The sequence below is a fragment of the Parasteatoda tepidariorum genome, chromosome 8 (assembly GCF_043381705.1).
Source record: "Parasteatoda tepidariorum isolate YZ-2023 chromosome 8, CAS_Ptep_4.0, whole genome shotgun sequence".
In the NCBI taxonomy this organism is placed as follows: Eukaryota; Metazoa; Arthropoda; class Arachnida; order Araneae; family Theridiidae; genus Parasteatoda; species Parasteatoda tepidariorum.
The window spans coordinates 48,643,418-48,664,387 of record NC_092211.1 but is presented as its reverse complement, the minus strand read 5'-3'; the positions used below and the strand labels follow the sequence as shown (position 1 = coordinate 48,664,387).

Here is a 20,970-nt window from a genome sequence, read left to right as displayed (position 1 = left end):
CTAAAGTGGCACAAAAAAGTTACTCAAAGTCGCAAAAAATGTCTGAGGCAGGACACGCACTGAGGAAGCAAGCGGAAAGAAAGAAGTATACAGGTGACGAATTCCTATACTTTTGCATTAAGATGGACAGAAGTAATGTGCGCATGCTAATGCAAAAGTATGGGAATCTGCCTGTTTCATACAGCTTGTTTCCTCAGTGTGTGACCTACTTAAGTTATTGCTACGAAAATAAAGCCTCGGTAGCATTGTCTCAACGTTGCTCTGCATTGTTTACAGTTTCACCCAATTTACAATCTTTCCAGAAATTGATCTCTAGTTAAATGTGGGTAATGGAGGAGGGTTATATGAGATATTAAACATGTCTAGTACATGTATTCCTTATTCGTCTATATCATAGCAAAATTAAGTTTGATAAACTTAAAAATCAAATTCTTTTCGATATATTCTTAAAGGTGTGGCGTAACTACCACTATAAATATTAAATACCAATTCACTAGTATATAAGACAAGTTAACTTGATTCTATTTTAAGGTACCTTTTGTTATTATTGTTAATATAGTTTAATTTGAAGGAAATGAGGTACCGTTTGAAAGATGAAGGTTGACATAGTCGATAATTAAATCCCCACACTGATGACCCGGACGTGATGAGAACTTGCCAATATTGATGGATGATCCCCATTAAACAGTTGATTTGCTTAAAACTATACTGCTCGAAGGAAGAAGAAAAAATCCGGTAAAGTAAATAAAGTCTCCCGGTCAATAAACAAAAAAATGAAAGAAAAAAAATAATGATCGAAATGCTATAAAGAAAGAAAATAAATATAATAATGAGAGAAATGATATAAAAACAAAATAAATAAATAAATAAAAAATGAAGAAAAAACAAAATGAGCAAAATTGGTATAAATAAATAAATAGCATGAATCAACTAGTGGTAGTCATTCATCGAATTCTACCACAGATAAAAATTCTGGTAGGGGAGTAATCTGGAGTAACTACCAATATAAATATTAAATACCAATTCACTAGTATATAACACACGTTAACTTGATTCTATCTTGAGGTACCTTTTGACAGATTAAGTTTGACATGGGCGATAATATAATTTCCCACAAGGGGTTGGAAATGAAATGAAAAATAATTTGTTTCAACTAATAGTTTCTACTCTTAAATGCTACTAAACCCATTAAATTTAATAATCCGACTGGGTTCAAAGTAAAGACCATTGTAATTTTAACCCGATACAGAAAACAAGGGAATCTCCCATTGGGAGAAATTTTCAATCGTGGTGGTCTTTTTGATAGAACTAACCCGCATTTACCCTACATGAAGAAGAAAACCGCGAAAACTTCTCATAATATGCCTGACGGTAAGGAGACTATAATCCAAGATTCGCCTACTATTCAGGATTTCTTATGTCAGCACTGTTACTGGTGCGAGCGAATCGACCAGCCATCGCTGGAACTCGAACCTGGTTTACCTCATAGGAGGTGAACGACCTATCCCCTGAGCCACCATGGCTCTTTACATAGCGTTCAATAAATTTTAATACTTATTCCTTTCAATAATCCATTGCTTCAAATATTAATAAAGCTTGCATGATTATAAAAACTTTCGTCCATTGCAAATAATTACTATTACATATTCTTTAGCTTTTACCTACTTTACCTTTTTAAATTAAGATATATAACGTGTTAAAATTAAAACCAATAAAAATAATTTCTTTCTAATCCATCCCTTAGGAACAGCCAATAAACAAACAAATAAACGAAAACAAAGCAAATATACTCAGGTAATGAACGGCTTTTAAAGTCAGCGTTTTAAGAGTTATCTAATTATTTTTTTAAAGCTAACAAAAGCAATTTTCCAAAAATTATATATTTAATGAAAAATCAAAACATTTTAAATAATTGAAAATATAAACACTTACTTATATTTGAAAAATGACTGGATTAATCGGTCTAGTAAGTTTCTTTTTGTTTATTTGGGTGTTTATGTGGATGAGTATCTTTGAATACCACCAAGAAAACCCTATTATTATATGGCGTATACCTATATTTTGCGCATTTCATGAGGAAGAAGATATTAGCAATAATGTTTTGAATCATTCAGATGCAGTTACTGCTGAAAATGCTGTTTTGAATCATACAGACGGAGTTACATTACAAAATAATATTTTTAGAGACACAGATTTAATTAAAGTAAGATTTTTGAGATTGGAATGTTTTGGGGAAGAATTTGAAATAGATTTGACACTGTATAACACTTTACAACAAGATGCTAGAAAGGAGATGATTATCAATAAAAAAGGTGATTTTGTGTTGTTAGACGGGAATTCATTTGAACTTTACCATGGGAATGTTAGAGACAAAGAAAACTCGTTTGTTTTAGGTTTCTTTTTACACACTGGTATTTTTCGAGGTTACATAATCGCAGATCAAATGTATGGCTTTGAATCTACAATTGATAAGGGAAACAAAGAAATAATTTGTTACCGTTTAAAAGACATAATGGCGAAAGATTGCTTCAATGAGGAAAAAAAAGACTGTTCTCAATCAGAATTTTTCAAAAAATTAGAAAAAGGTACGATCACCTCACAAGAAAATTCAAGAAACAATGAATATAAAAAATTACAAAGTAAAAATGGTGATCATGAACCGGAAAAAGAAGTACCGTCTTCCACTAAATTTAGTACTATTGATAAATCAAATAAAAATAAAATGTTCGAAGTAAAAAACAAAGGTATTCATCCAGCGAGCATTATAACATCAACACGGGCACACAAAAATGGTGGTGAACTAGGTAACAAATCCTCATTTCCGCCTGAAATTGATGTTTTGGATAGTATAAAAATTGCTAGGGAAAATGCCTCACAAGTTAAACCAGTCTCAAAATCCAAACGTAAAAAACATATTGATATAAATATGATAATGGTAAAGAATATGACTAAGCATTTATTTCTAGAAGATACACAAACATTGCTTTTTGATGATGTAGAGAATTTATCCTTTAAAAGGTGAGTTAAAAATTAAATTACTCTATAACTAATATAATTCATGGTTTAATACGCTTCCGTGAATGAAAACAAATTATCAGTTTTCATGTTCCACATCAACAAGAACATTGTTCTTTATAATTGATAATTTTGAATTTTAATAACACAATATAATGGCAAAAACATTGATATTTGACAAAATGTTGCAGTATTTTTCTAATCGAGTAAATTGCCATTATTTCCTCATTGGTCAATGCTTTCGTTATCCAAATAAAATTTATCAACACTTTCCAAAAAATTTGCATCTTCTCTACTCCAGTACGTTATTATTATAATAATCTCATAAAAATACATAGTTATGAGTTATAAATACTCCTTAATTGCCGTGTGAATAAAAAGAGTAGCGTTGCTGACTTCGTTACCAAGGTGACGGAAGTAAAAAATGTGACCTTGAGACGCCAATTTATTATTGCCACATAGCATTGTAAATATGTGACATTTCACGTGTTTCTTTATTTCTTTTCTAATGATTATAATGACAGCCTGAATTTGGTACTTGCACTATAAGAGGAAGAAGATCACCAATACCCTTACAAGTGACCTATGAAATCAGCGCCAGCTGATTGTTTATAATCAAAATGTCGTGTTAAAGTTGTATTAACTTTCTCCACACTAGTTAGAATGTTAATCAATCTAAAATTATCAAAATACAGTGCCGTATTGCCCACCAAATTTGTTGAAAGATAATCTACATCTTTTACTTAACTTATAACTATTATTTGTTTATGTATTTTGTAGTAACCGTGATATATTTTTGTTTTGTGTACCTGGCAACTTCGGTGAAAAAATATATCGTGAAAAAATGGAAATCCTTGTGAAAGAATATAGAATGTGTCATTTAAGAGAGTTGATACTAGACGGGCTTGGCTTACTCGAAATACAATGAAAAGATGAGATGCTAATACAAACAAATTCCATGTTACAACAACCAATCAGAATCGAGATACCCTCTCTATGTCACTTGCAGGTGACCCATTATAATAACTTCTAAACAAGTAAAAATTCCCTGAATCTAATATTTGGCTGAAAAATTTTTATTTTCAAAACTACAATAGTATTGTATTTGTATTTCAAAAACGTAATGAAAGCATAACGTTCTATTTTTTTTTAATTTTCTTAGAATTTAATCTTCGGTTATACTTTCTTTCGAGGTACCTCTTGGTTCTTAACTAAATTGGTCGCCAGAGCGATGTTGCTTAATTTAGGGCAACCCGTACAAAAACCTCTAGATAAGTCAATAACATATTTCCTATTTTACTCTATATCAGAATACATGAATTAACATTTCTTATGTTATTTCCTTGTCGTTATTTTGATATAAAATACATTTTTTTCGAGTTTTATTTTTTTATGCTTGAATTATTTGGCAGAGTATGCCACGTAAGCAAAAACACAGAAATTTTCCAATTAAATTTATTACTCCATTATTGTCCGTGGCTTTAATTTTTCCTACCTAAAACATATCAAACCGTTTTTTTTTTCCTTTTTTTTTTTTTTNATACTCAAAGCTTGGAAAATCATAAATAATTTATTAATCGATTCTTTTTTTTTTTTTTTTTTTTAAAGAAGAAGGAAACAGGCAAATGTCATTACAAAAAAATACTTCTATTCGCTGCGTTTTTCCATTTTCCATTTTATTAATGCATCTGATGACTTCAGCAATCTGATTAAGAATTCTCATATTAGTCTTGTTTTGGTGACATTTTATTCAAATGTCTTATGTCATGGTAGAATTCTAGAAGACGAACAACACGGAATTCGAAAATATATACCAGTTCTCTTAATTTGACATTTTTTCTGTTATATGTATGATTACATCTGAATGGGATACCTGCAAGAGACCTAGTGTAAGTATCTCGATCCTGATTGGTAGCTAAAACATGGCATTTGCTTACGTTAGCAACTGTTCTTTGCATTCTATTTCGAATAAGCCAAGTCCGTCTGGTATCAGTTCTCTTAAGTGACGCATTCTATATTCTTCACAAAGAGTTTTTCACAAAGATTTCAATTCTTTCACTATATATTTCCTACTTAACACAAAGACAGGAACGAAGCCTTGTAAAACATAAACATCGAAGTTGTCAGGTACACGAAGCAATATTATATCACGCTTTGCAATAAAATACAGTAACAAATAATAATCTAAGTTAAGTTAAAAACATAGACGAAAACTAATTATATTTTACAAATTTGATGTGTGATACAGCACTGTATTTAATTAACTTTTCGTTAATTAACATTTTAACTTAAGTGGGGAAACTTAGACTCAACTTTAGCACGCTATTTTGCTTATAAATCATTTGCTGACGGTGACGTCATTGGTCACATGTGTGGGAGTCCGTGTCTTCTTTTTCTTGAAGTGCAAGTATCCAGTTGCGTTAGTGAGAGATATCTTCTGTGGTCAAAGCCTTTCAGTTGGGTAAATTTAACTTAAACCATTTGAATCCCTCTCAAAAATTTTAAATTGACCCTTGCATAAATTCATTATTGTCATAAACACTAGATTTTATTTTAACAAATCTTGTTAATCATTCTTATCTCAATCTTCTTTTTTATTCTCAAATGAAAATGCAACTAAAAAGGAAATAATTATTTTAATTTTTGTTTCTTCTTACATCTTTTTTCAGTTCTACATTGGAGTCTGATGCCCTTTCTTGTGGTCTAAAAATTATAGCTAGCCGTTCATTGATGGAATTCTTTGAGGAAAATAGTACTGATTTAGTGAAAGATATTTATCTCCAAACTGAAATGTTAAATATTCTTTATAGGAAGCTGACATTCCAGAATAAAACAAACAATTTCATAGTCAAGTTTCATATTGAAACTATTATTTTACAAGGTAAAGATCTCTCAGAACATTCCAGTCAAGAATTATCGCTTGAAGAATTAATTAAAAGCTATAGCCACGATAAATCTTTTTCCCAAGCTTGTCTTATAGTCGGTAAGTTAAGCTTTTATTAAGAAAGGTGTACCGTAATTATTAGTTTCATTGATCGTACAGTTTTTTTCTCACTGATTAAATGTGCTATAATAATTATAGGTTTTAAAATGTTTTATTTTGTCTGCTATAAAAATATTCATACTACTGAGTGATGCTATCAAAATAAGCACAAATGGAAGTAGAGGTGAAAATAACTAATCAGGCAATGCTATAGTCCGCTCACCAGGAGTTAGTACTTGACTCCACCTCCTCGGACGAAGAGTTCATTTCAGCGAGGGAGTTAGAGGAGAAACACTCTTGAAATTGAGTCAACCCTTCATGCGCGCCAAACTCAAACAGAGAATTCTTTTTCAGTCACTTACTTCGCTTTATCATCTGCTATTATACCTCTCATTATTCTATCTAATTAAATATATTGCAGCAAAATGTCCCAAAAAGGACAAACTATTCACTCAAAAGAGTGAATAGTTTGTCCAGAAATATCATCAATAGTTTGTCAAATAGTTTGAAAAAGAAATATCATCAAATTTAAGAAATATTTAATGCTGAAAAATGCATATAAAGATTGCGAAATAAAAAAATTTTTCATACGATCGTCAAATAGCAACCTTGTTCAAAATTGTTCACATCCTTCTCCCAAAAATGGCGAAATAGTATCGCCGTATACCACGTGATGAAGGCGGAGCCAAGTAGCAACTCCTGGTGAACGAACTATATTTATATCAAGTCCCCTGGTGGAAAACAAAAAATAAAAATTAGAAACCCAGACTTTTGCTTCGTCATCAAAAGTGAAGTTGGTGAACGTTAGCAAGTTAGGCTCTATTTGTAAATATTTCGTCAGTTTCCATAAATTTGCAGCTATAATAGCTTTATTTCTTTCAAAAAATAGATATAAAATTCAAAATTCCTAAGTTTATTCACTTAATTCAAAATAAAATTTAAATAAAATGTTTCTTTATTAAAAATTTGTTAAAATAAATGCCCCAAAGGATGTATAGTATGTTAATTCAAAAACTAAATTTTTGTTTTTACCGGAAGTTAGCTTAACTTCTAAGAACTAGAAAGTAATTTGCAGAGTTTTACTCACTTGATTTTAATAAAATTACTTAAGCCTCCAGCATAAATTTTGTATGTTTTAAAAACAAATATCTGTTTTTTATTCTTTGTAATTTTGTTATACATGAGTAAAAAGCTATTTATATATATATAAATTAATACTTTTAAATGATGTTCGAATTAAATATTTAAATGCTGTACTCCTCATTGCAAATATTCTTAAAATTGTACTAAAATTTTTAGATAAATAAATTGTGGTTGATTTGATTGAAAAATGCTGATTGTGTAGCTATTGTTTATTTCCTTGGCTTAATGTTAATGAGCAATAATATTGTGTTCCCTCTTTAGAAAGGAGAAGTAAAATATTTAAATATTTTAAATGTTAAAGTTTTCTTGGTAATTACAGCAAAAAGAAGTATGAATTTTTGGAAAAATAAAATTCCAAGGTATTTTTGACAAAAAACGAAGAAGAAAAAAACTTTTCTTGTATTATTAGGAATGATACTGGTAAACTTCACAAATCTCCTCTGTATACGTCTCCTTTTTTCGAGAATATAGAGGTAATTTAAGGGAGGTTTTTTTTTTAAAACAGGCAAATGAGGCATTGTTATCAATTTATTTTCCCCTAAATTGAATGAGATCAATACCGAGACGATCGGAGTAAATAGTTCAGAAGTTATTTGGCTTTTAGATACCAAATCTGCAAATTTATACTTTTACCAATTTATGCATCTGATATTTCTATCTAAACGAGTGAAGCATCAAGTCAATAGAACTAGTAGTTAAAAAGTTGCAAGCGTTTTCATGTAAAAAAAAAGTATTACTTTTGGCATGACATAATGCACTTTTTACTTTGCTATCGCTAGGCATTCCAAACTTCAAAAGGAATTTTAGATTGCAGCTACCCCTTTCCCTTAACTTGATGTTTAAAAATTCAAATTCGTCAAGAAAGGTATGCTTAATCAGAAAAAACGCGTTTTTTTGTCTGATTCCTAAATAAATTAGTAACTAGCACTAATTAGTTAGCATATTTGAAAGCACCCTAAACCATTAGATCCATTAAGGTTGGCTCTTAGTAAAAATATAATCAGCAATAAAAGTTGTTTAGGGTGTTTTTTTCTCAACACTGATTAAACGATATAGTTACTATAAAAGGGTTGCTGTTAATGTTTTCGCTATAATTTCAATACCAACTACTTCAAATATCTCAGTAGATGTGTCACAATAATCTATAAGCTATATTTAATGAAAGAGATTTGTCATGCTCTATTTTTATCCAGACTTTTTTTTTTTAATAGAACAGAGATACGGAAAATTATGAACATTACTGCCGATAATTTATCAAGATATAATACTAACGAAAGAAATAGGATTTTACACGTTATCACTCTAATAACGTTAACAACTAACTGCTTTGGTGTATCTTTTCCCAGAGTAGAGATATCACAAAAAAAAATGATTTAATACTTAGAAATAACTATATATATTTCACAGACTGAATAATAAGCTTGGTAACAAACATTTTCTGTAGAAATTTCGGAATCATAATTCCGACCCTTGCTTTACCGATTAATTATTCATAAAGTTGCAGCAATTATTTCCTAAAATTCTGCTTTTTTTCTGTTAAAGCCTTTTAAAGTATGTATTAACTTATGGTTTCTCTTCGCGAATGTTTTGGCTGCCTAATGCGTCTTTTCGTAATTTAAATATATTTTCCCTCCTTATAACACTTAGGGATTATGATCAAGCTTTATTTCAGTCGGAAATTATTCATTTATACCAGCCAGATTCAATTGATTTGTTCGTAAACTTTTATACTTTGCACCCATTTCTGAAATAAAACTTAAGTTTCCAAAAAAAAGAGTAAATTTTACGCTGAAAACCAACATGGCTTAGTTCTTTGTGCTATATATAGATGAAAAATACATAAGAGCAATTTTGACTTTGTGTCATAGCATTTGACATATAGCATAAGAGCATTTTGACTTTGAGGGACATATATGTCCCTCACTGGGATATATATGTCCCGTAGATATTTACATCTCACAGATATTTACATCTCACAGATATATACATATCGCTATATCTCACTGATTTTATGTGGTAATATTAACATTTTAGCTTAATTCTTTAGTCTAATTGGCAGAATTTCATTATTTTTACCTTATTTCAGCGATTAAAGTCGTAATTAGTCTTTTTAACGCAAAAGAAAAAACTGGTTTTGAAAGGGTTGAAGAACATAAAAGATATGTCTGAAGTGAAGATCTATATATATATTTCTCTTACACGGTGACAAAAAAAAAGCCTCATTACAACTCCCCGAATGGCAACGCTAGAAAATCGACCAATGATTGCCGTTAAAATTTCACATGCCAAATCTAGATGAGGTGGCTCAACATATAGCGCTTTTAAAAACAGAAACTGAAATAACCAAAGAGAGCATTCTTACCAAATGTGATCTGTTCCGAAAATTACCCTATCAGCTGCGGCAATCTCATACTATTAGGCTAGGCAAAAAGTGAGTAGTCTTCGTTGATAGATCTCTGTTTTAGTATTTCGTTGAAAACGCTTTTTTTATGAATTTATATATTACGAATTTATTTGACAATTTTTAATTTATATCACGAATTTATTTGTTTTATTATTGTTATTAGTTATTCATTGAAAAATGACTCTCAGTCGTGCTGTTATGCTTTAAGATTTTATACTATGGCACATTTCTAATAGGTTTAACGAATTACATGTCATTTATTTGAATTCAAATTTATTTTAATGACTTAGTATTTACTAAAAAGATGTATTTTTTTAAAAAAAGTAAAGTTGTTGTCTGGATTTGAATGATTGTTTTGAATTCTTAGAATTTAGTGCATTTGCAATGTACCTAAGTTAGTAGCGAGTGCGAAGCGAGCTTGGTTTGCGAAGCAAACCATATAAGATTGCGCAGCAATTTTCGGGGGTTGGCGAGCGTTAGCGAGCAAGGGGCGCAGCCCACTAGTATTAAATAATCTTCCATAGCCCTACATAGATGCAATTTTAATCATAAGTTTGAGTTTTCTTCATTTAAACCATTCAACAATGCTCTACAGCCAGTGACTTTGACTTTTGGGAATCTTTTCATTCTTTGAAAAGTTTTGATTATTTAAAAAAAAAACTACCTTCTTAATATTCTATTCTTTCCAAATCTTTGGAAGCGCATTTTATTTTATTTTCTTCATCTAGTAAACCTGGAGATCTCACCTTACAACCACCATACCTGCATCTTATTTCTTTTCCTTGGTTTAATTATCTAACTCAAACTTTTTCTCGTCCACATTGGATTAAATCAATTATTTCTTGCTGCAACTTGTTTATAATATTTCTTCTGAACCTCACTCATTATCTTCTAACAATCTATATTTTGTCACTGAGGAATGCTCTCGGTAATAAAAACGAAACTATAATATGTCTAACTTTTTAGCTTTATTTTTGTTCCATTCGTGTTGTCCAGTTTTATTTGTAAAACATACGTTAAGAAAGCTCTAAGGAACATGAACAAATATCGATTGTTGTCTGGTATAGAAATCTTAATAATGCCTTCTTAACTAAACTTTTTTGTTTGAATTATCATTAAAAATCATTATTCATAATACAGCAAAGCAATTTCTTATTTTTATCTCTAATACACCTGCAGGATTGGATATGAAATTACCAAACACCGAAAAGTTATTCGATCAGTCACCTGAGACTGGAGAAGCCTGTATAGATGGTAAGAACATCATCATTGTGAGTCATGGTACTTCAGAAAATCCAAAGCCAATGGCTTTCTACTTTGCTTCATATGTCACAGCTATAACTCGAGCTCTGGCATCCACTGATAGTGATAAAGTGTGCCATTTAAGCTCTTCCGAAAACCCTTTAGTTATGATTGAAGAATACTTTCTCTCTAACCATATTGAGCCTTCATCCTCCTATGGAATATTCTCTGATTGTTACATTCGAGAAATAGAAAATAGTTTGTTAAACAAAAGTAAGTACGCTTGATAAATATAAGATTTAATTTAAACTTTCTATATTTACAATAACCCAAATTGCATAGTAATCTGTTAAATGCAAAGTATTGATTTGAAGGTAATGAGAAAATATCATTGCATCATTTAATTATAACATGCTAAGTTTTTGCATTTTAATATTTTACTCAAACTGAGCCTTCATCCTCATATGGTATATTCTCTGATTGTTACATTCGAGAAATAGAGAAGAGTTTGTTAAACAAAAGTAAGTACGCTTGATTAATGTAAGATTTAATTTAAACTTTCTATATTTGCAGTAACCCAAACTGTATAGTAATCTGTTAAATGCAAAGTATTGATTTGAAGGTAATGAGAAAATAACATTGCATCATTTAATTATAACATGCTAAGTTTTTGTATTTTAATATTTTTCTCAAACTGAGCCTTCATCCTCATATGGAATATTCTCTGATTGTTACATTCGAGAAATAGAAAAGAGTTTGTTAAACAAAAGTAAGTACGCTTGATTAATGTAAGATTTAATTTAAACTTTCTATTTTTACAATAACCCAAATTGTATAGTAATCTGTTTTATGCAAAGTATTGATTTGAAGGTAAGGAGAAGATATCACTGCATCATTTAATTATAACATGCTAAGTTTTTGCATTTTAATATTTTACTCAAACTGAGCCTTCATCCTCATATGGAATATTCTCTGATTGTTACATTCGAGAAATTGAAAAGAGTTTGTTAAACAAAAGTAAGTATGCATGATTAATGTAAGATTTAATTTAAAATTTCCAATTTTTACAATAACCCAAATTGTATAGTTATCCGTTATATGCAAAGTTTTTATTTGAAGGTAAGGAGAAGATATCACTGCATCATTTAATTATAACATGCTAAGTTTTTGTATTTTAATATTTTACTCAAACTGAATACCCTGTCTTTGAGACATTTTAAAAGGTATATATTTTAAAACAAGAACGTGTATTTTTGAAGAAAACCTCAGACATTTATTAGGCAAAAGCTATCGCAAGTTGAAAGTTAGATTTTTCGTTTAACAACAAAGAAAATAAAGATCAGAACTGCTGATAAATATTCATATGACTTTCACAATGTTAATTAATCTCCTTTTCCAGCATCAAGTATTTCATCTAACATGATCAACATAAGATGGTGGTAAAAGACTTTTCCTAAATATACTCTTTCTGAATAGAATAGGTGTCTCTAGGTTACGTGATTTTCTAAATATCTATACTTTTAGTTAATATATCTCTCTAAATATCTCTCTTTTGGTTAAGACAGGTCCTAGAACACTAAGTAAACCACTGATGTTTCCCCATTTTTGCACTTTATTTATTCTCTTATTTTTTATTTAATTTGTTTCAGATATATTTCCTTATGTTGTTTCATTCATTTACCTAGAATACATTATGTAGTTAAAATTTGCCACAGTATAGACATAGTGCCTTTCAACTAAAAATTTAACTCCAATGCCAATTTGTAGGTAGGTGTTTTCACATTGACTGGTTATAATGGCAAGGAGTTACAAATTGACTTTAAGGGGACACTTCACGATGGAAAACCCAAAAATCGACCAAATTATACTTTTTTCAATTTTTGTTTCAAAAAATAATACTTATATCTAGCTACAATTTAAAAGAAAAATTTTTCAATTTCATTCATTTTTTGCAAAGTTATAAGCATTTCAAGATTTGTAAACAAGATTATGTAAACTGTCTGTTTTTATAGTTAAACTGTTTTTTCTCAATGTTGTTTTTTACGATAATATTCAAACTTCGAAAAGTTCCTTGCGCATGAGTTTTGAATAAATCTTTATTTTTTTCTCATATATATGATTGGTCTAATGTTCCGTAACCAATGTGATATAAATAAAAGCTGAATACTCACTGAATATTTTTTAAATTACTTTAAATTGTTATTTAAATTTCAATTTTTAAAAATTATATAAAGACTATGATATTTTGATTTTTTATTTGTTTAAAATTAAGTGCTAAGTTGTTCAAACATATCCAATTTTATTTATACTTATTCAAACTGTAATATAAATGAGTTTCATACAGCTACGATAAAAACTCATGCGCAGGAAACATTTTGAAATATTGGAACATTTAGTAATTTAACTTGCGGATAAATTATTAAAAAAATTATAACTTTTCAACAAATTAATATTTTTGCTTCAAATTTTGGGAATATCTTTCTAAATGCTTTTTCCACAATCTATGAAATTTTCATTAAAATTGGTTGATATTTAAAAAAAATCATTTTGAACCTGAAGTGTCCCCTTAAACAACTTCTAGAGTTTAATGTTTGAAAATGACAACCCTACAAACTAAGAATACAACATGCCAAATTTAAATCCATTTTGGAGAACTTGCTATTGTTTAGATTTTCTCTTTAAACTGGTACTCAATATCTAACTTAAATTTTTTACCTATTTCCTATAGCTTCTCATTATTTAGACTCGTTAAAACAAAGTTTTAAAATGCTAATTATCATTAAAATAAATAAAACAATATTTAAGAAGAAAAAAATCTATTGTTGAAAAAAATTTAACTGCATGTAAAAACAATAATACTTTATATTTATACTATAACATTTATTTTAAGTTATAAAATTCATTTTACCTAAGAAATGCACAGTAGTCCATCAAAAGAAACTTCAATTTTTTAGCATTTAATTAATGAATAAATTTTAAAAATTATAAAATATTTCAATACTTTCAATTTTTTTCTCCATAAGGCAAACTATATATTCTCTCTTGCCTTTGTAAACAGAATGCTTGAAGAAAACTCCCTTTTGCACTGGAACCTGTCCTGGAAATTCGTCTCACTGCCCCACATGTATTCCATCAAGACAGCCATCATCGTGTGAGAACTTCTCAAACTGTAGAGCCTTCGTGTGCTCTGCAAGAGGTCTAAAAACTTGCCTATGCAAAGGAAAGGACGAATGTATCACGTGTTGCGTCGACGGAGGCAAATGCCAAGTGACAGAAATTCATGACGTATATTTTTGGAGGAGACACATATTTTTAGCTTTTCCCGACGGTTCAAAATGCAGCAGTAATAGAAGTTGCTAGTAAGTACAACTTCTCACTCAAAGAAAAACTTTTAAAAAATAAAAAAGGTGAAAACTGAAGCACTATTTTGTGAGCCGCGGTGACTCAGGGGATAAGGCGATTGCCTCCCTATTAGGTGTAAAGGTTTGAATCCCAGCAGTGGCTTTTCATTGGCACGACAGACCAGGATGGGCCTTGGCCTTCTCAACAAGCCTATGCCAAGACATTCTTCCCTTAGCCAACGTTCTCCAGTTTATTATCTTTAAAATTTGTTGGTCATTTTCAAGGCAGTCTAAAAGTCTCAGGTTTGGCCGTCCTCTTTTTCTTGTACCTGTTGGCCTGGCACTGAAAACTTTTTTGGTTGCCCTGCCATCCTCAATTCTTATAATGTGGCCTGCCCATTTAATCCTTTGAATTTTGATAAATTTAATGACATCAGGTTCTTTATATGCTTTATAAAGTTCCGTGTTTGTTCTTCTGAAAAAGGTACCGTTAAGTTACCAGTCTAAACCAGGTTACCCAGCAGTGGCTACTTGGAACCAATTCTGCTTCATATTTTTGGAGAATACATGTATGGAGATGAATGTAAAACATCCTAAGTGGTATACGGATCATGCGTTAGATTTTCTTGCCGTCGTGTTAACCGTAGGTGGTTTTCGTGGTTTTCCTCTCCATGCAGCGCAAATGCGGGTAAATTACAACGAAAAGTCCTCCACAAAGGTCTGTTTGTCCAAATGGTTGATTCAAGAGTTCCCTTGTCTTCTGGTGGTTTGGGTTTAAAATTACAAGACTACGGAGTTGAGCATTCATAGTCGTTGACTCGAAACTGGGTAAGCTGTTCAACGCCGGTTGTATAGATAAAAACTATTTTACAAAGAAAAAAAAACAGAAAACTAAGTAGCTTTGTAATGAGAAAAAATTTGATAAATCTTTCTTATAATAAACAAAAGCAAAGATAAAGGATTATAAAAGAAATATTAGATAGAAATGTTAACCTCGAATTTAAGTATTAGACCAACAAATCCCTAAAATAATAAATTTTTGCGGATCAGCTTCTTTCATTTGTGAGCGTCCTTGATTTTTGTGTTATATAAGCTCCACCCGTATTATAACTTCAAGATTTGAGGTTGCTATACGTTCATAGAATTTGAACTATGTTTGAATAATAAGTTTAAATTAATTTATAACTGTTTTTACAATTTATAAGTGAGAGAAGCTTGTTTAATTATACGGTTTAGTTTAGAAGTTTATCTGAGTTAAATTAGAGTCCTTTGATAATAGCTGTTTTCTACAAATCAATTACATATCTACTTTTTACAGATTATTAATTAACATGGGTTACTTTTACCAGCATAAAAGCATATTCAAATAGCTAAATTTTTAAACAATTTTTTTTAAAAATAAAATTGTCATAAAAATTCAGATTAGTAAAGGAACTCAAATACTTTGAGTAGAGCCTGCTTTGGGTTGCTTGTTATTGAATCTTTATTAAAGATTTTTTAATTGTAGGAAACTCATTTGTTTGTAGTAAGATTTTTATTCTGATAATATTTATTAAGGATTTTTTTTCTATGTGATTTGATAGATTTGTTATGAGGAATTGAGACGGGACTAATTTTAAGCCTCAAAGAAATTATGAGAGTGGTACTTAATTTAATGTCAAAACAAAGTCAAACATATCTAAACAACTTTTCCGCAGAAATTAATTAAATGAGGTATTTGCTGCCCTGAAACCTAAATCTGAGGCTGACATTCTTAGATAGCATGGATTTTTCAGTCTCTCTTCTTGACTTTTGCTTAGCATAAAATAAATTTACCTGATATTTTTAATTACAAAGCAACTTGTCTGATTTTTCTTTGTTGCCTAATAGTTTTTCAGTCTGATGGCTTTTTTCTACTTTTTAAAAGTTTTATTTATGTTAAGTTTTAATTAAGTTTTTTAAGGTATTAGATAACTAAAAATACAACTAATAACCCATCTCCCTCTAAAAATCGCGATTATTAATTCAAATACAATTTGGATCATAAAGTTTCTCATGCTCATTATAGTAGCTCTAACTAGAGCCCCTGAATTAGAATCCTAGTAGAGTAGCCTTAGCTTTAACAAATTTAATAAGTTTATCTGCAGCAAATTGTGTGTTTACGAACTCAATCACTCTCTTTATCACCAAATTATGAAACGATAAAATTTGTTTTCACTAATATAAAAAATTGAAAGGGTAATTTATTGAAATTTAAGCCTACGTAGGATTGTAAGTTGCAATATTCTGAATCAAAGAGAAATCTACGCCGCTTTCGATTAATAACTTGGTTGAGTCTGATGGCTTGTTTAAAATTTTACATGTTAAAGGATTTTAACTCTACTGTCGATTTCGTTTACAGAAATTTCAATAACTTTTCAGCGTCGTTTTTAATTCTAAAAAGCGCATTTTCCTTCATTTTAAGACGTAGCTGATATTTTGGTAAGATCTTTTTATTTTTATTTTTTCTCTACAAAGTTAAGCTTCCCAGAAGAAAATTTTTTTTTTCAACTTTAACATGGTTGTGCCGAGTATATATACCTCGTGTAGTTTCTGACTTTTAAGGTTTGTGGCTAAAATATCGTCTCGCTTGAAAATCTATTGTTTTTCTTCGTGAATTATATCTTAATCAAAAATAATTAGTTAGTACTAATCCGGTAGCTGAGTAACTTCCATGCGCCATAATGGTAGCCAATTAGGAAAGTATTAGAAGAAAGATAGTTACATCGAAACTTATTTAATTATGTTGAACCGATTAAAAACAAAGACTTTAACAAGTCTATATTGTTTCAGAAAAAAAGTTTATTTTTAGGGGAAAAAATACTTATTTAATGAAACTTTAAGATTCATTACATAATTTGAAATTGCCTAATAACGAAAAAGGAAGTATTCAATTTTTCCAAATACATTTCCAAATATATTTTCCAAACATATTTTCCAAATATATTTTCCAAATATATTTTCCAAATATATTTCATAAGACAAATCATACAACTAAGTTATTTTCAACTGTTATAAAAAAATAAAAAAAATAAATATAAAATTTCTTGCAGTCAGTGCAAATTGATTTTTTAAAATTTTCGCTATGTTTTTCAGCGTGTTTCATATAATTAATTAAATGTAATCAAAAATGAAAATACATCAGTGTCAAATAAATAATTGGAGAAAGAATTCGTGAGAAAGCTTAGCTGTTTTAAGAAGGTTTCGTCTTGTGTCAGATACTACGTAACAAATGATTTCTTAAGACTCATAGGTTGCTAACTGGTATAAAATTCAGTAGGTGCTAGTGTTACTTCTTACATCTTTTTTACAACTTAGATTTACGAGCTTTATGCAAATTATCTTCATGCTAAGTGTTCATAAATCAACCCCTTTACTCATAAGTTGCTAACTGGTATAAAATTCAGTAGGTGCTAGTGTTACTTCTTACATCTTTTTTACTACTTAGATTTAAGAGCTTTATGTAAATTATCTTCATGCTAAGTGTCCATAAATCAACCCCTTTAATATATATTTTTAGAATCCGTATTAAAAATGATGTACAGAACATACACATTGGAAAGTTGTATATGTAGGTATGCAATAAAAACAAAATTTATCTGTGTCAAAACCTCACGAAATCAAACAATTAAATGTCACCAATTGGCTACTTGCAGCTAATCACATGGTTGTGTCGAGTCACGTGGTTGTGAATGTCATCTTAACGTTACATATTTCAGGAATGGGTTTATTATCAAACTGAATCAATTTTCATATCAAATTTAAGTGGATGTCTGCGAACGATGTTCTGCGTGTGCGTCGAACCTGATTGGCTCACCCACACGTGACGTCTCTTGCAGGTATCCAACTGATTTGAATTAGCGAGGATCTTTTCTGAAATTACTTTCTAAGCATGACTTCCAAATATAAAACTTTTCACAGGAAATCTTACCATTGTTCTATTTATTGATTAATATTTGATTCTTGGATTTAAAAACATGACAGGAAAAACTTAAACAATCTTAGACACACTTAATAAATAAATTATTTAAACGTACACAAACAAACTGAGAATTATTGCATTCTTATATTTAAGTGTAGCCAAAATAATGAAACAAAAATGTGAAATCAAACAAAATACTTCAATAAAAAGAAAAAAGTTGGTAGATTATTGATATTTTCATTTAAAAAAATGCTTTGAAATATTTAAAAAATCAATTACATATCTTAGAATAATGTTACAAGAGGTTTAAAGGGTTAAAAACAAATGGTTTAAAAAAGTTAAAAACAGAGCAGTTCATCACCAGTGATTCCCCCTGGAAATTATTTTCTCCATTTTACTCTAACGTATTATTTTGTATAAAATAATTTCCGTTTAATTAGACCTCATACGAAAAGCGTAAAGCGCATCAGTTTTGAAAGACGTAAGCGGAAAAAGCTGGTAATTATTTCAAAAATAGAATTATTTTCTATTTCTCAGTATACTTAGTAAAAAACTTAGTTTTTAAAATTTCCTTTTATTTTGTAATAATAACATTGTTATTGTACTTTAATACAATCTTTAGTTTTGCTATCACTAATAACTTGTTGATTGCTTTTTTAACTGACTTCTTTTTATTTTATATAGCAATGGTGCATGCATTAGAGAAAAAACTGGTCATTTAACCTGGATCTGGAAATAATGTGAAATCTCAAAAATTCCATGTCACTCTTTTTTTTAAATGTTAATTTCAATTCTTATAAGTGTATATTTCAATTCTCTTTATTTGTATTAGCACACATTTTAAAAGTACTATTATTTCCTCAAAGAGATATTTAGAACTAAGTTAAATTCTGTATATATTTGCATTCACATTTATTAACAGACTATAATGAAAACATAGATCACTGTTAAACATAAGAGCATTAATGTATCTAAATTTTTGGAATTACAGCACCAATGATACATTTATTTTCTGTCTACTCGTTGTTCTAATTATGCTGTTTTAATTGTAATCCCTAATTCCTCTCAGTTTATATCGAGACGGAGGCCCCCAAAACTAACCCGCGATTTGAAAATAGAAACAATTAAAGAAAATCAAAAAGACAGACGAATTCACAATTTCTTATGTTCCGCTAGAGGACATGTTTATTTATTCTCAACTAGCTTCAGACTATCTAGAAAACTGATCAACAGATGGCGCTGCTAACTGGAAGGAAAAAAACCTTTTTAAAATAACTACAACACTGTGGTGCTGCATCATAGAACCAGGAAATATTTTAATTACCATGGTCTGATATGGAGCCTAAACGTTTCAATGTTTCCAGTCAGCAGCACCATCCATTGACAACCTGCAAATAATTTTGATTGTAACTAATTTTGATATGTAGTAAAAGCATGTTGAACGAGGCAACAAGCTATACTACTTTTATTTATATCCTTCCATTTTTATTAACTGATTTTTCAAATCATTTTAGGAAGATTTACTATGAAGAACCAATTAACTTGTAAAATTACTTTTTTTTCGTTATTTCATAAACTCTAATGCCAAAAGAATTTTCCAAATTATTTGTTTGTTGTATAATAATTATGTACGTCTTTTATTGTATAGATTACATATCTGATTCTGTCCAAAAGTAAGCTTTTAACTTTAATCTCCTAATAAATATCATTTATAATTTTTTTGCTCTGATCAATGTACATTAATGCAATTACCCAAAATGCGCTAATTTTCAGGTTGACTTTTTCGAATTCGTAAATTTTAGTATTTAGTATTTTTCTTCCATGAAATAAATTAGTGTCTTCAAAAAAGAACACTTTTTAAAGCTGCCAAAATAGATTGTAAAATTTAATATGCAGCTACAAAACGTGGAACTGCAATACTCATTTACCTCTGGTGTGTTACAAGTTTAATTGCATGATGTATGTAATATAAAACGTTATTTTAGTTTTCAATCACAATTTAAGGTTTTTCGAAATTACCGTTATCGTGTCAAATCACGCTCTGTAGCCTATAATATGCTATTTTGTATGACTGTTTTGCGCTTCTAATTGTAAATTATGACTGATTGGTAAAGTTTGGTACAATAATTTTCTTTTAAATGAAATAAAATCCTGCCAAGTTGATGATTTTTTATAAAAAAAAGCTTAATAGTTTATTTTTAATAATCTAGATTTTTGTCTGTTATGAGTCCAGAAAATCTTTTTAGAAATATTGTACATATATAGTTGAAAATAAAGCTTTGCTTAGAGTTAAAGGTATTAAAACTGTGTTGTTTTTTTTGTCTGCTTTTTAGGAAAAAAATACTAGGGAATATATTTATTATTATAGAAATAAGTGCATCAAAGTTCCAGATTACATTAGTCAATTCGAAATTATCAAAATTTTTAATTGATTAATTTTTTTGGGAGAAATAATGTATTAATCATTTAAATTTAATTTCAGAACATTATTTCCAATTATTGAATACTAGCCGCTTAAGGCGGCCAGCTGTCCGCCAGGCTAAAAGTTTTCTCAAATAAAGATTTTTAAAACATAGCAGGAAATCTGAAGATTAGTGGACAATTAAAGTGTTCCCGTCCTGCAATTTTGTCTTCAATATTAAAATCTAAGTGCTTATCTGCTGAAACCTTCTGAAAATAACTAATTACATTTGATAAAAACTGTTAAAATAAAGAATAGAAAAACCAAAGAGATCCAAGGTAAGAGTGATCGTTCCTTCAAAAACAATTAAATTCCTATTTTATATATCATATAGCTACAACGCTTAAGAAAAAAAAACTAAAATGCTAAATACATGAAAAGAACACGAAAACGAATTAATTTTTTATGGTATCAATTTCTATTTCTATATAATTTTTTATG

General features: G+C 29.5%; 1 protein-coding gene across 2 annotated transcripts; it reads left to right on the top strand.

Moving 5' to 3' along the window:
- Nucleotides 1-837: 837 nt before the first annotated feature.
- On the top strand, nt 838-20,372 carry LOC107448156 (uncharacterized). 2 transcript variants are annotated; one of them, XM_016063266.3, is made up of 5 exons: nt 838-3,018; nt 5,685-5,998; nt 10,725-11,060; nt 13,846-14,146; nt 18,753-20,372. In XM_016063266.3, exons 1-5 carry the CDS (start codon nt 1,946-1,948, stop codon nt 18,805-18,807), a joined length of 2,079 nt encoding a protein of 692 aa, XP_015918752.3. In that variant the 5' UTR covers nt 838-1,945; the 3' UTR covers nt 18,808-20,372. The 2 variants fall into 2 exon arrangements, with proteins under 2 accessions (XP_015918752.3, XP_071039955.1); XM_071183854.1 differs by lacking the exon at nt 13,846-14,146.
- Nucleotides 20,373-20,970: the final 598 nt, after the last annotated feature.

Bases quoted from the DNA above. Each gene is read 5' to 3' on its own strand.
- LOC107448156 (XM_016063266.3), top strand. From the start codon at position 1,946: ATGACTGGATTAATCGGTCTAGTAAGTTTCTTTTTGTTTATTTGGGTG. The intron at 5,999-10,724 runs GTAAGTTAAGCT...ATACACCTGCAG, and splicing joins CCAAGCTTGTCTTATAGTCG to GATTGGATATGAAATTACCA. The intron at 14,147-18,752 runs GTAAGTACAACT...TATTTTATATAG, and splicing joins AGCAGTAATAGAAGTTGCTA to CAATGGTGCATGCATTAGAG.